The sequence below is a fragment of the Sarcophilus harrisii genome, chromosome 1, assembly GCF_902635505.1.
Source record: "Sarcophilus harrisii chromosome 1, mSarHar1.11, whole genome shotgun sequence".
NCBI lineage: Eukaryota > Metazoa > Chordata > Mammalia > Dasyuromorphia > Dasyuridae > Sarcophilus > Sarcophilus harrisii.
The window spans coordinates 16,854,349-16,869,867 of record NC_045426.1 but is presented as its reverse complement, the minus strand read 5'-3'; the positions used below and the strand labels follow the sequence as shown (position 1 = coordinate 16,869,867).

The 15,519-nt window shown below is 44.3% G+C and overlaps 1 protein-coding gene across 1 annotated transcript in view; it reads right to left on the bottom strand.

Annotated features, from left to right (window-relative positions):
- Positions 1–15,519, bottom strand: part of BMPER (BMP binding endothelial regulator) — a 262,921-nt gene that overhangs the window by 210,236 nt on the left and 37,166 nt on the right. Inside the window, exon 3 of the mRNA XM_031952980.1 lies at positions 6,547–6,646. Coding sequence (XP_031808840.1) covers positions 6,547–6,646 — 100 coding nt within the window. The remainder of the gene's footprint in view (positions 1–6,546; positions 6,647–15,519) is intronic.

The window sequence follows — 15,519 nt, the reverse complement described above, 5'->3', positions numbered from 1 at the left end:
GCACCTTGTTATTCTAACAGCAAAAAATAACTTCTGATATATATCTAGCACTTAAGGACTCTTAAAGTGGCTTACTTATAGTTTCTTATTGATTTAATGCATCCTTAGGAGCCATATATAAAGATGTAAAAGAAGCAGGACCACTTGTAAAGGCACAAACCTTAGGCTTGAATTCTGTCTCTGCTCACTGTGACTTTGAATGAGTCATTTAAATTTTCTGCCTCAGTTTCTTCATCTGTGAATCCGAGGGCTGAACTAAAGGAGCTCAAAGTCTGTTCTTCTAATAATAGGTGATGATCTCATTGTCTGCATTCTTTTAGCCCCTTAGAGTCTTTGAAGTTCCTTCTCACCAGCAACCCTGTAAAGTGCATGGCACGAGTATTATCATGCCCATTTTACAGATGAACTAAACGAGAATCAAAGAGTTACCAGCAGTTTCACAACTAATAAGTAAGAATTATCCTCACACTAACCAGCCTTCTAACAATCCAGCAGACCTTCTAATACACTGAACAATCTCTTGTATTCTCTCTGGTGTTTTCATGGAGAAAATAGTCATAGAAATTGTGAAATAAGGGGAAAAAAAAGGAGACAAGCAGGAGGGTAAATGTTTAACAATCAGCTTAGGAGGAGGGATTATATGCAGGATGTATTTTTGTTTCACTTACATTGTTTCACTTCAACCTAGTTCCTGAAAAATATGATTCCTGCAATACAGATGTCCTGGGGGGACAAAGGCTAGCATCACGCTGGCAGAGTGAGAGGCAGGAGGAAGCAATGACTTGGAAGACGGAAAAACGTGGGTTTGATTCTAGATTCCAAAAGGAATCCTCTAGACCCTCAACTATTCATCTGTAAAATGGGAAGAGGAGAAGAGAGATTGGATCTATTAAGTCCCTAGTGGAGGAAACTCCTTCTATCAGTGCAGGTTGTCACCTCGCCAGCAGCTGCAAGCGCTGGGTGCATTGAAGTACTTATCTGAGGTCATATAGCCATCGGGGAAGGACTTGAATCCAAGTCTCCTCTCAGGGAGGATGAATCCTACAAAATGTACTACACAGGGTTGTTGTGAATGAAGATTAAAAAGCTGTTTGCATGGGAATGAGGAGGAGGAAGAGGAGGAAGAAGAGGAGGAGGAGGAGAAGAGGAAGAGGAAGAGGAGGAGGAACAGAATATTGATAAAAAGCTGCCATACTTCTTCTCCCTTCTGATCCATTAGAGTTAATCAACCAATATATTAGAGGGCTGTCTAAAATACTAATGTTGATGCTGATGGCCATGATAATGACCAAATTAAAGATTTGGGGAAGAGTTACTATGTGGGACTACATAATAGAACAGAGCATGCTACGGCAAGGTAAAAGTCAGGAAGGAGAAAACACATCAAAAAAAGCTTCATCATCACCATCATCATTTTTGTTATTATCGTTTTAAGTTTGTGATTTTCATAGTCCCTGTACTCAACATTCTAACCTAAGGACCAATGAGTCTTTCCATAAACTCTGCAGCCGATTCCCCTCTCTATGCTGTTTTGCCCAGTAGAATACAGGCTTCTTAGGAGCAAGGGCTTGGGAAGAGAAAGGAAGGGAAGGGAAGAGAAGAGAAGGGAAGAGGGGAGGGAAGGGAAAGGGAGGAAGGAAGGGGAAGGAAAGGAAAAGAAGGGAAGAGGGAAGGGAAGGAAGAGGGAAGGAGAAGGAAGGGAAGGGAAGAAGGAAGGGAAGGGAAGGAAGAGAAGAGGGGAGAGAAGGGAAGCAAAGCGGAGGGAAGAGAAGGAAAAGGGAGAGAAGAGGAGGGGAAAGAAAATCTTTATTAGGCACTGACCACGTAATCTGCATTGTAATAGGTGCTGGCAATAGAAGTAGAAAGGTAAGATAGCCCCTCCCCTTTAGGAGCTTGCACTGGAATGGGGGAGACAATCCTTACAAGAGGCCTCAGTAGTAAATCAGATAGAAAGACTCCTAAGGTCCTTAGAGTGTAGCGGCCAGGCAGATGATAATGTATCTTCTCTAATATCATTTCCACTGATAAAACCATCTTCATTTCCAATAGTAAACCATTTCAGAATGAAATTATAATGATGAATTCTGAAGGGAAAATGAAATCTTCCTTAGAGTAACAAGCAATCTAATCTGAAACCTCATTTTTTATGCAGATCACTGGAGAGAATGATGAGGAGAGCAAGAAAAAAAAAAAGAGAAGGGGTGAGCCAGGAATGGCCTTCTGGGAAGTTGCTTGGGGACAGGGTGATCAAGCTGATGGGAGAGGGTGAGATGGAGAGGACAGGAAGGGTGGGAGTAACTGTATCTCGCATCAACATAGCGCAGAACATGTTTTGGGACTATCTCCTTTGATAGTAATAACAACCTCAAGAGGTACATGCCGTAAGTGTTATTGTGCCCATTTTACAGATGAGCAAAACTGAGGCTCAGATACATGAAATGGCTTGCCTGTGATCACAGAGTAACTTTCAGAGGCAATATTTGAATGGACACCCCGATCTGAATTGGAATCCGCCATTTGTTCCCTGCTACCACACCAGAAAATAGGGCATTTAGAAATAACGGAGAGGAAAGCTTTGAAAATCAAGGTGCCATATTGCCATGCAAAGCAAGCTGGAGGATCTTAGGATCTAAGCTTTGACTATAAGAAGGGAAGAAGCATTCATTACGTTCATGCAGTGGGCCAGAGCTTTGTAAGTATCTCATCTGTATAACAGTACCCAGAACAGGGGCCCAGACACAGGTTGCCACCACAATCACATTCATATCCCCGAACTGACATAAACAATTTTCAAAACTGGACAGAGCACAGTTCAATAAATCCATCCAATTATATGTAGTAATTTGTCCAACCAAGATTGCCTTATTTTTCCAGAATAGGAAACTGGGGCCCAAGGGTTTTCCATGATTTAAACATATTAGATGATCCCACTGGACCTGAAGCTCCTTGAGATCAAAGAGCTGTTTTAGTTGTTATCTCCCTAGCCCCAGGACTGAAAACAACGTTGGAGTAATTGCACTGAAAGAGCACTGAGCTCATCTTGCTGAGTTCGAAACCAGCCTCAGACTTACAAGCTGTATCACCCTGGGCAGGTCAGTTTACCCTGTTTGTTCACTTTCCTCATCCACAAAAAAAGAGCTGGAAAAGTAAGTGATAAACCATGCTAGTATTTTTTTCACACTGTTTGCCTCAGTTTCCTCATTCACAAAAAGAGCTGGAAAAGTAAATGATAAACCACTCTAGTATTTTTTCACTCTGTTTGTCTCAGTTTCCTCATCCACAAAAAGAGCTGGAGAAGGAAATTATAAACCACTCTTCTATTTTACTGAGAAAATCCCAAATGGGGGTTTTGATGATTAAACCATTAAACAACAACAAAAAACACCAAATGTAAGGCTGTGGGGCAAGGGGGCAAGGATGAAGATGGGGTCTATTCTGAAGGATGTTCCTTATCCCAAAGGTAGATATGAATATTGCACTTCTTAAGGAAGGAAAAAGTATTGCGTATGGATTTTCGAGCTCTATGACTCTATAACTCCCAGCTGATGGAGTCCCTCCCTGTGACTCCCAGACTCCCTTGCAGACCTCCAGATTGGAGAGCCCCACGGCCTTCCAGCTCATTCACTACATACTGAAACAATTGTCATCGTGAGGAGGGCCTTTATCACCCTCGAGTCTAAACCTGCTTTTCTGCATGTTCCACCTACTGTGCTTGGAAATCAGAGGACTCTCCTGAGAAGTCTATAAGCCAGTCTGAGAAGCTTCCATGCACCCCCTTGAGGGGACAAGACAAGGCGATGGGAGGGGGTGAAAAGGGAGCTTGGCATGTGAGTCAAAAGACCAAGATCTTAGCACTGGCTGGGCCCTTAAGGAAAGGGCTACATCAGAGCCACAAATCTGAGTTCAAATCCTGGGTCTGGTATCTTGGGCAATTAACTCACAAGACCTCAGTTTCTTGGTCTGTAAAATTAGGAGGTTGGCTTAGATGATTTCTATGGTCTTTTCCAACTCTAGAACTAAAGTCCAATGTGACGGGAGTTTTTTTGTGTGTGTCATGGACCCTTTGGAAGTCTTAGAATCCTTTTCAGAACGATGCTTTGGTGAGTAACTGAAGGAAGTGCCAAACTGGAGTTAGGGGTTATTGAAAATAAAATGTAAGGTGGGTTTCCCATCCAAGTTCACAGTCACCCCCAAATTTATCTATGCATCTCTTAGGGATTGAGAGATCCCAGGTGAAAAATTCCTGTTATAAAACCTTAGTAATAATAATTCCTGTAATCTCTCTGAGCTTCAGAGTGCAAAGTGGGAGAATTAGACAGGACAGACACTAACTTCCCTTCCAGGTCTGGATTGATGGTTCTGGGGCTCCCTAGTGAAGCCTGGGAATGAGAAGGAGAATAGTTGCATGTCTCCACTTCTCAATTGCCTCAGCCTATAAGCAAGGGAGCTGGTCCAATGCTTCTAAAATCCCTTCCTCCTCTCAGATTCATTTCTGTGGGATGACTAGAAGTGCCTAAAAAATCTGGGGAAGGACAGCGGGAAGGCCTGGAAGGATAGAAGCTTTGTCCGACATGGGTTTGGGTATTTAGGGGATGCATAAAGCAATAGGGCCTTAAACCTTCTCCCTTAATACTCCTCTACCTGAGTTCTAATCTACTCTCACAAACTTACCAGCTGTATGACCTGAGGCAAGTCACTTCACTGTGCCTCAGTTTGCTCATCTGTAAAATGAGCTAGAAAGGGAAATGGCAAACTCCTTAAGTAACTGTCAAGACAACCACAGTGAGGGTCACGAATAGTGGGACATGACTGAAATGACTGAACAACAACAACAGAGCTGGCAAGCAACAGATTTAAGATCATGGGATGATAACTTTAGAGTCAAAGAGAACTTAAATGTCATCTGGCCCAACCCTGTTGTTTTATGGGGGGGGGGGGGGAGGAAGGCCTAAATAAGGCAGGGGAAGCATCTAGCATTATAAAGGACCATACAGTTAAATCTCTAACTTAAAACATCTATTCCAACTGCCTCATTTGTCCATGAGGAAACTGAGTCCCAGAAGAGTTAAGGGTCTCACCCAAAGTCACACAGGAAGTAAAAGATAGAATTTGAACTCAGGCCTTGTGCCTCCAAATTTAGAGCTCTGTCTCCATACATCAGTAGGATAATGAGTATTGTAAGATGACTAAAGTCAGGAAATAAATGAGCCCATCTTTGTTCCAATGTACAGTAGCTGCATGAGCCATGGATGAACCATGCAATCTATGTCAACCTCAGTTTCCTCACCTGGAAAATGGGGATAATCATCCTCCTAGAGTTGTTATGAGGATTAAATGAGAACAAGAATTTAAAGTAGCCTGCAAACCATAAGTCACTGTGTAATGGCCTATTATTATGGTTCTCCCCATCATCCCCATCATTATTATTAATTAGGACCACATTCCAGGTAAGGAAGTAAGCACCCCCAAAGCACGGGGCAGGCAACGAGCAGTGCAAGCACAGGGAGCGCTGAGAAGGCCAACTGGACTAGAATAAAGGGGAATGGGGGAGAAGATGGCAGAAGAGAGCAGAGGCAGATGAGGAAGATCCTTGAGAGGCGAGCAGAATTTGCCTTTGATACTGGAAGGAAATGGGGAGAGGTCAACGTTTCTGAGTAAAGGGAAAACAAGAAGAAAGCATTGGTTAATGAAAAGGAGCCAAGTAATAGTGGAGAGGTTCCTTTTCCCCCCATTTTTCACCTCCTCCCCCTGGAAAAGTATTTGCATTTAGTTCATACCAGTTTTTATTTACCTATTTGTGAACTTGTTGTTTTCCCCAATAGAATGAAAACTCACTGGGGGCAGGAACAGCTTTGGTTTTATTTCAGAGCTTAGCAATCTGACATAGAGTTGATTTTTATAAGCGTTTATTGAATGAGTGAATGGATTTAATTCAGTGCCATTCATCAAATATCCATCATGCTCCTGTTCTTGAAGGAACAGTGAACAAGAAACTGAGGATAAAGATAAAAATGGCATCATTCCAGCAGTCACTGGAGATCCTACCAGGGGGAAGTGAGAGGAGGGGAAAGAAAGATACAGCTTTATGTAAGAACAAGAATAATAAATTAACGTTCATAGAGCATTTATAACAACAACAGGCAAATTATATTAAGTACTTTACAATCATTATTTCATTTGATCCTCACAGTAACCTGAGAGGCAGATGTTATTATTATTTCCATTTTACAGATGAGGAAACTGAGGTAAGTGACTGTCCAGGGTCACATGGCTTGTAAAAGTCTGAGGCTGGATTTGAACTCAGTCCTTCCTGACTCAAGCTCCAGCTCCAGATAGAATTACTGAAAATTAAATACTAGGGTCACATAGAAAAATACAAGGGCATTTGTAGGAGGAGAGAATAGTCTTGGAGTCGGAAACTTCCCCCCTTTCCCTACTCCCCACTCCCAAATTCCCACCACCAAGTCATCAGCAGAGAAGCACCGAGGGAGGAAAAGGATGAGGAAAGATTCCAGGCCAAAGAAATAGACCCAAGAAAACCAGCACCTTTGCATCGTTCACAGCAGGTTCCCCTCTGCTTAACCACCAGAGCACAGTCTTTGGAGAACAGTGGGCACTTCTCTCGCTTACATGTCACTTCTTTATTCTAGGCAAAAAAAAAAAAAAAAAAAAAAAAAAAAAGACAGGAGACATTTAAAGTCAAACATGGATACCCCAGTTCTCACAGATCAAACATGGAGGTCACGGGGAGAGGGGAAGTCAAGCCTCCAGCCCCACCCTCTACCCCATCTCACCTTGAAAAGAAACTATTGCACCTAAGGACCGGAAACAAAGCGATGTCTATGGCAAAAACAAGCTGTAGCCAGTGGGATGATGGGAATTACCGGACTAAAAGAAATGATGAATGGGAAAGATCCAGAGAAGTGCAGGAAGATTTACATGAATGGATAGAATGAAGTAAGCAGAGGCAGGAAAACAAATCACATAACGGCTATAAATAATGTAAATGGAAAGATCGATAAAATGAAGTTGAACACTGAATGATTGTAAGTAGCCAAGCCTGACCCCAGGGAACAAAGGAGAAAGTGCATTTCCCTTCATTCGTTGCCAAGATGGAGCCTACAGGTGTGGAACATGACGTGTCCTGTCAGATGGAGTTGGATGGCTTTGCTGAACATTTTTTTAATCTTTATTTTGAGGGAAGAGTCCATGGATATGTGTCAAGGGATAGAGGGATAAAATTGGAAACAAATGTGATATAAAAACAAAAGCCATTAATAAAAACCCAAAATATTGTTTTTAAAAATAACTCCTATACTTTGTGCCAAATCAAATGAGATACTTATAAAGGTGTCTCTCACAGGCCCCGACACACAGTCAATACTTAATAAAAGCTTTCTCCCTTCCCTGTGCCTCAGTTTCTTCATCATAGAATGAGAGGATCAGACTAGATCTTTCCAGCTCTGAGAAAACTATGATGCTAGGATCATAGGTCCTAGGTTAATCATAGATCATAGGACCTGGGTCTTTAGAACTTCTGAGTGAGAGAAAACTGGCTATCACCCTGAAAGGAAAAAAATAAGGAGGGAAAGAAGGAAGGAAGGAAGGAAGGAAGGAAGGAAGGAAGGAAGGAAGGAAGGAAGGAAGGAAGGAAGGAAGGAAGGGAGGGAGAGAGGAAGGGAGGAAGGAAGGAAAGGAAGGGAGGGAGGGAGGAAGGGCGAGGGAGGAAGGGAGGAAGGGAGGGAGGGGGGAGAAAAGAAAGAAAGAAAGAGAGAGACAGAGAGAGAAAGACAGAAAGAAAGACAGAAAGAAGGAAGGAAGGAAGGAAGGAAGGAAAGAAAGAAAGAAAGAAAGAAAGAAAGAAAGAAAGAAAGAAAGAAAGAAAGAAAGAAAGAAAGAAAGAAGATCAAATTCTTCTCAATGAGAGAAAATGGGGTTATTTGAAGAGAGGAGAGGGAGGAAAAACAAACAGAAAAATCAGTCTCTTTTGGGAGACCCCTGACCATGATAAAATAATGCTGGGTGGGGGAGGAGTGTGCTCCCACACTAACATTACCTTTTAGCAGACTATAGAAATGATAATATTTGTTTAATCAGAATTTCTGCCAATTAGGATACCTGGTCCAGGACTTCCTCGGGAGAACAAAAATATTTGCCCATGACAGTCCAACAGTCCAGCCGTTTAAAGTTCCAATCCAAATATCAGCAAGGATGGGATGCAACGGGCTCCAAGAGAGGGGAAAAGTCCCCACCAAACAAAGGCTCATTGGTCAGGGTTTTAGAAAACGACAGCCTCGGGGTGCTAGAGGCTCCCTGTCAAGGAGCGTAGGGGGCTTAGTTTTACTCTCTGAAAAGCTAATGTGTATATATGCGTCTATACATACATAGAGATGCATACACAAATGCATGCGCGTGTATATTAAAGTGGGGAGGGTTTAGTGTAATGTCTGAAAGGCTAAAGTGTATGTGTATATATATATATACATGCATGAATAAATCCATACATGTGCACATTGTGTATAGGTACACGTATATTAAAATAGGGAGGTTAGTGAACTGTGTGAAAGACTAAAGTGAGTGCACCTATACATGGATATATGTATGAGTATGTGTGCATATAAATGTATGTGTGCGTATATTTGTGTATGTAAATATATAAAAGCTAAAGTGCTTATATACACATACACATGTATGTATATGTACATGTATGTATTCACATATGTTTGTTTATATTAAGCAAGGAGAATTTATTTTGTATATTAAAGTAGGGAGGATTTTGTTTACCATCCAAAAGGCTAAAGTACATGTATGTACATAGTTTGCTTTTGAAAGGCTAAAGTGTGTGTGTGTGTGTGTGTGTGTGTGTGTAGATATAGATATACATAGATACAAGCATGAATATATATGTGCCCATTATGTATATATGTATATATATTAAGGAAGGAGACCTTAGTTAAGTGTGTAAAAGACTAAAGTTAGTGTACATATACATGTATGTGTGTATATGTTCATGTAAATGTATGTGTGTATATTTATGTATAAATTATCTATATGTATATACATATAGGAATATTATGTATATGTATATGTGCAGAAAAAGGTAATCCCTGACACCAATAGACTGCATCTCATTTGAGTTAGAGAACACTCCAATGGAGAAGCCTCAAGGTTTGATTATACCCATTTTAAGGATGAGGAGCGTGAGGCAGGCCAAGGCTAAGTGATATGCCGGAGGTCCCTCAACTAACAAGTGTTTAAGGCTATATTTGAATTCAAGACTTTCTGATGTCAAGTCCAGTGCTCTAGCCACTGGGCCACCCAGCTGCCTCTTATCTTCTCTGCAATTTATATCCAAATTGCCATTTATAAAATGCGTTGAATTTTCAAAGAGTTTTACCTACATTACCTTTCAGTCCTCACAACAGTCCTATGATGTCCGTTTTACAGGTTGGGAAGCTGAGGTTCACAGATACTGTGACTTACCCATGGTCATCGAGTTGCTCAATCTAACACATAGGATCTGAACCCAGATTTTCTTGGCTCTAAGCCCAATGGTCTCTTCACTACACTACACACACATACACACATACACACACACAGACACACACACACACACACACACACACACTCATCTGCTAACTTCTTAGTGACCTTCACTTTCAGGTTGGCTTTTAAGTTATTACAGCTGCCTCCCCCACACTCAGACTTTTGCTGCCACCCAGGTATACATTAAAGCAGTGATGTTGATTAGTTGTACATATGGAAATCAGTTTAGTTGGATCCAGCATTTATTAGGCACCTACTGCAGACACATGGCCTAGATGTGGAAGCTTCGAAGATTTGCTCGGATGAACTTGGTGACTTTCTGACACCAGAGGTGTAAAAATACAGGTCTGACAGGCGGGGAGATGGGCGCCCAGCCAAGGACATGACACCGTTGTTTTACCCAGCTGGAATGGAACGGCACTGGGGGTGTAAGTTCAGTTCCTCACTCTCCCACTCTGCAAGCTTCTCTCTAGGCTTGAGAGAACTATCTGGAAAAGAGAGGGTTGGACCCGCTGCCCTCCCCAGTTCTGTAGGGAGCCTGATTCTTTCCTTTCACAGGGACACAACCTGAGACCCGGGGCAGATTCGTTTCAGACCAGGTGGCTGGGAAAAACAGTTCCGATCCCAGACTCCTGAGGACACTCTGGGACCGGAACCGTACCTCCCTTTATTCCCCTCCCCTCCCACTCTTGGGGAATTCTAATACACCCCTTCAGGTCTTAATAAAACAAACTTTCAAAGGAGCCTTTCCTAGGTCCCAGAGCAAAAATCCGTCACCAACCGTCAGGGAGTCTCTTGGCAAAGCCAATATTCCCTTATGAGCCAGAATCACCTCTAGCATTGGGAGAATGGGGCCTGTTTCCCCTGGAGAAGAGAAAAGGTAGAGGGACCTGGGAATACTTTTCAAGTCCCTGAAGAGCTGCCTTGTTAGACCTGTTAAACGGGCAAAGGCTGAACGGAGTCTAGCCCGAGCTGCTTCCATGCATTTCCCGTGCCAATGGAACCCTCCAGAAGCTTATGGGTCGAGAGTTAACATAGATAAAGCAATGGTGACAAACTCAAGAACTTGGGCCACTAATCTGTACATCGGGATCCCTGCAGGCCTTGTATTGAGTTCATTTTTTGATGTGATGTTATCCATATTTTATTGTATTTTAATTCATGTTGTGAAATATTTCTCAATTACATTTTTTTTTGCTAAGGGGTTAAATGATTGCCCAGGGTCACACAGCCAGGAAGTGTCAAGTGTCTGAGACCAGATTTGAACTCAGGGACTTCAAGGCTTGTGCTCTATTCCACTGCACCACTTAGCTGCCCCTCAATTATATATTAATCTGGCTCAGGCTGTGCCCAGGAATGTTGTAGGCTGCACACTGCAAGATCAATGTCACCTTTGGAGATTTACAATCAAGCAAAAAAGTCCTGAGTTCAAATCAGACATTTTTTGTTAGATTTATGACCATGGACAAATCACTTAATTATTGTGTGCCTCAGTTTCCTTTTCTGTTAAATAGAGATGATGCTATGTGTGGTAGCCTGCCATGAATCAATCAAAAACCCTTGTTTGCCATGTGCCAATTTAGGAGCTGGAGAACAGAGTAAAAAGTAGGTAGAGACCATGTCCTCAAGGAACGGAAACAACATAAAATTAACTAGGTTCAGATTAGAGCAGAGGCTAATTCTGGGAAGATGGCACGATGAGAAGTGGTACTGGAGCTGAGACCCGTGTCCTGGGGCTGTTTCAAGGCTCATGGGAATCCAAAAAGGAGAACACTATTTAAGCATCAGTCATTACTGTTATAGAGGGGAGTCTTTTAGAGAGTGTAGGGACAGAACTCGGGACTTGGGATCCAGCTGGGGAAACTCCCCCCAAAGCTGTCTGCCTCTCCCTCTCTACCTTATGGTCTTGGGGAGCTGCCCAGGGTCACACAGCCAGCTGGAGACAAGGGCCTTTGGCTATACTCCTCATCATCTTGGGGACTGGTACCCGAGACCTCCCCAGCAGCCTCCTTGCCTGTCTCCTCCGACTGGAGGCTGGTGGGGAGGGGGCAATGAGCTCCTCCCAAGGCCTTCCTCCAAAGGACTCGGCCATTTTGGACTAAATTTTCCTTTGCCATCAGCTGCCCATCACCCCTCCCCTCTATTATCCCCTCCTCCCCCACTTCCCAGTTTCCTTCTGTGTGTGGACTCCCCACCCCCATTGGACTGGAAGCTCCTTGAGGAGAGGGCATGCCTGGCACACAGCACGGAAGAAATCGTGGATTATTGACACTCTTCAGTTTATCATGGGGCCTTCCTGGTTTCTCTACAAAGGCAGCCGGAAGACAAGGAGCAAGGAATCAGAAAGGCTTTTCCCTTCTTCCTCAAGTTCTGTGTTCCAGGGTGGGATCCTGCATCCCTATCCCTGCCCTGCATCCCTATCCCTGCCCTGCATCCCTATCCCTGCCCTGCATCCCTATCCCTGCCCCACCAATAGAACAATGAAGCTTCCCGGCTGCCCAATCAGAGGCCATTAATTCAGGCACAGTTTGTCTTGGGCCGGGCAATGATGTCTGGGAACTGGGAGGGCAAAACTTCCAACATTATTTTCACTAATCTCGAACCGAATATGTGTGTATGTGTGTGTGTGTGTATACACACATATATTTAAACACAATATATGCATGTGGACATATATGTGTATATAAATACATACATGCAAGTGTGTACATATATACACATACATATACATATGTTTCTTTTGATTACGTTTTTTTAAAGGCACAGTTTTCTGAGGATTGTCAAAGGCATCGATGACACAAAAGAGATTATGATCAGCAAAATGATGAGCTTGGAATCAAGAAGACTTGAATTCAAATCCTATCTTAGAACTTATAAGCTGTCAATTACCCACAGTTTCCACATCTGTAAAATGGATGATACTCAATATATGTGATATATATATATATATATATATATATATAATACACACACACACATATATATATATATATATATATATATATATATATATATAAAATGATATCCAATGATAGTGCCTGTCTCTCAGGACAGTAGTGGAGCCCACGCGACGCTAGTGGACTAGACCTGGCATTTCACTTGTGTAGGGACCGCAGAGGAGGAAACTCTCTCAGTCAATATGGAGCAGCTTCTCTGACACGTGGGGCTTTAGAGAGGTGTCGGGAGCACCGACACAGGGGATTTGCTGGGGGTCACCTAGCCGGTTCCCAAGGCAGGGCTAGATTTCAGATCTTCCCGGCTTTGGGGCCAGATTTCTACCTTTTGTGCCATGGTCATAATATGGGTCAGCATTTATGCACATTTTTAATGTCTCTTACCTAGCTTGTCTTATTTGGTCCCCACTACTGTGCCATCATATGCTTGGCGAGGGTCTCGCTGCGCAGCTCTGGGGGGCAGCACCTACCAGTCAGAAGGGCCCCGCAGTGCGGGAAGTCATGCACTGGGGCCTGATAGTACAAAAGAGATACATTGCTCTTCCATATAAAAAACTGTTTGCTAAATAGAAAGCTGGGAGCCAGGGCAGCATCCCTCGATCTATAATAAATAACTTGTAATTACAGCTCAACACAAAATTGATTTTAACCAGATGGTCCAGGGAGTCACATCTGGCTGCATTTATTTATTTATTTGTTCCCCACCTCGGTGCGCACATGGACGTCCCAAGCGAGACAAGCTGCATCGGTCCAAGGTCCCGGTACTGGCTTTCGGATGACACTTGGACCGGCGTCCTTCCCAAGGAGGGTCGGAGGGACGTATGGAAGCGTCCGACCACGGCGGGTTCAGTGTCACCCCCCCCCCCCATGACTGGGTGGCCCAGATGTGAGCACAGCGAGAGGCTCTGAATTTGGGGGAAATGGGGAAAGGAGCTAAGGAGAAGCTTCAGGGAGATGCTGGTGACTGGGGGCTTCCTAGTTGTCTTGACTAACATAGAAATATAGAATTAGAGATGAAAGGGACCAGAGAGGCCATTGAGTCCAATCTCAAGTTGCTGAAGGGAACGCAAGTCCTCCACCTTCAAAATCCATCGCTTTTCTCTACTGAAATATCCCTGAGATTAATGAACATCTTTCCCATGGGGCCGCATTCTCTCCTTTTGCAGGCTGTTGTCCAGGGGGACGCAACATGGCCTGCGAGAGAGAATCTCCTAAGCTTTCCCTTTGCCTCCATTTCGCCCCTGCCCCTTCTTACACAGGCAGCCTTGGATAAAAACTCTTGGGACCAAAGTTTCTTCATGTGTGAAATGAAGGTTCTGGGATGAGATTGCCCCTGACGTTCCTTCATGCCAGAAAGACCCACGCCTGGAAAACAGTCCAGATCTGAAACCCAAGGACTAAGGTTTTATTCTCTGCTCTTGTTGGGTTAGATGATGTCACTGATAAGAGGAAGACTTTCCTCCTCTCTTAAAGTAAGTGGGCTGGACCAGGTGGGCTCAAGCTTTCTCCCAGCTCACACTTCATGAATCCCCCCCATTGGGGGAATGATGATCCCCAAAGGAAAGGAGGGAAACAAAGGTGGCGTGAGAGTTTGAAGCTGGGGACCAGAAGGATGGTGGCGTCTTGAATAAAAACAAGGACATTTGGGAGAATAAAGGGAGAGGAAAGAGAACAAGGGCTTCGTAGAGCTACCGGGTTTGGTTCAACGCCCTCATTTTTACAGAGATGGAAACTGAGGTGAAGCGATTTATCCGGCCTAAGGGACAGGCAGCAAGGCCAGGATGTGAGCTCTGAGGTGACTGGGCTCTGCCAGCTGAGGGCCGGCCTCCCCTCAATACCTGGGTCTCTTCCTCTGAGACTGAGGCTGGGAGAGGCCGTGGCTGGATCCCGTGATCCCCAGAGCCGCCTGGTGCTTTATGGGAACTTCCATTCATGTGGAGTAACCGTTATAATAAAAGCAGAATCATTCACACGAGCTGCTTTGTGAGGCCATTACAAGTCACTAGGAAATAGAAAGTTTTAAAAGCATCAGGTTTTAAAGGCCTGGAATGCTGAGCACTAGGTTTTTGAAGACTGGGGGGAGAAAGGCAGGCTGGGGCAGCCGTGCACACCTCCTGGCCCTGTCTCCCCAAAGTCCTGGAGGACCAAGGACCAGGAGCTGGGCTCCCCGGCTAAGCAAGCAGAAAACTAGGGTCTGAGCTAAGGCCAGCCCCCAGTTGGTGGGGATGGGTAGACTGTTGCTTTCTCCTCCCTAGATTTGCTCCTCTCCAGGGGCGGCCCATGTCACCCTCTGTCAAAGCAGCCCCTGTTGGAGGGCCATCCCTGTGCCCCCAACCCCACAGCCAGCCCGGGAGCACGGAGCCAAGGTGTCACCCCCCCAGATGTAGCCTCCCGTGGTACAGGCAGATGCAATGCCAACATGGACAGGGGGAGGGGCAGGGAGGGGAAAGCAAAATCTCTGAATGTCTGGCAAGGACGATGCCCTGGGCCCCAGGCCAAGCCACAGCCCCAGACGAGCAGCCAGCAGCCTCCAGGATTCCCCTCAGCGGCTCGCCTGCTCTGTCCGGGGCTGGCCACTGGGTGGCAAAAAGGAACCCATGGGAGCCCAAGCTCCCAGCCCTTCTGTGAATCTGGCCTCTGGGAGCTCTAAGGGAGAAAGCCTTCCCTTGTGGTCCAGCTGTCCTGAAGCACCGACCATTCCCAAACAAGGAATGAGACTCACTCCCTACATCCAGGTCCTCTCAGTGTCCTTCCAAAAGGACACTGGGATTTTTCTCCCATTCACAATTTTCTTTCAAATAATGGATTTTTTTACCCAATATTTCAGTTCTCCCCCCTCTACTCATAATATTTTCTCATTAAAAAAAATTAAGCAAACTCATCTAAGCAGAGTGATCCAGTGGAAAGAGTAATTGCTAGCTCTAGAGTCCCAGGAGCTGGGTTCAAACTCTTGCTACTTGTCTGATTTTGGACAAATTACTTAATCACTTAACCTCCCCCTTGGCTTAAGGTCCTACCC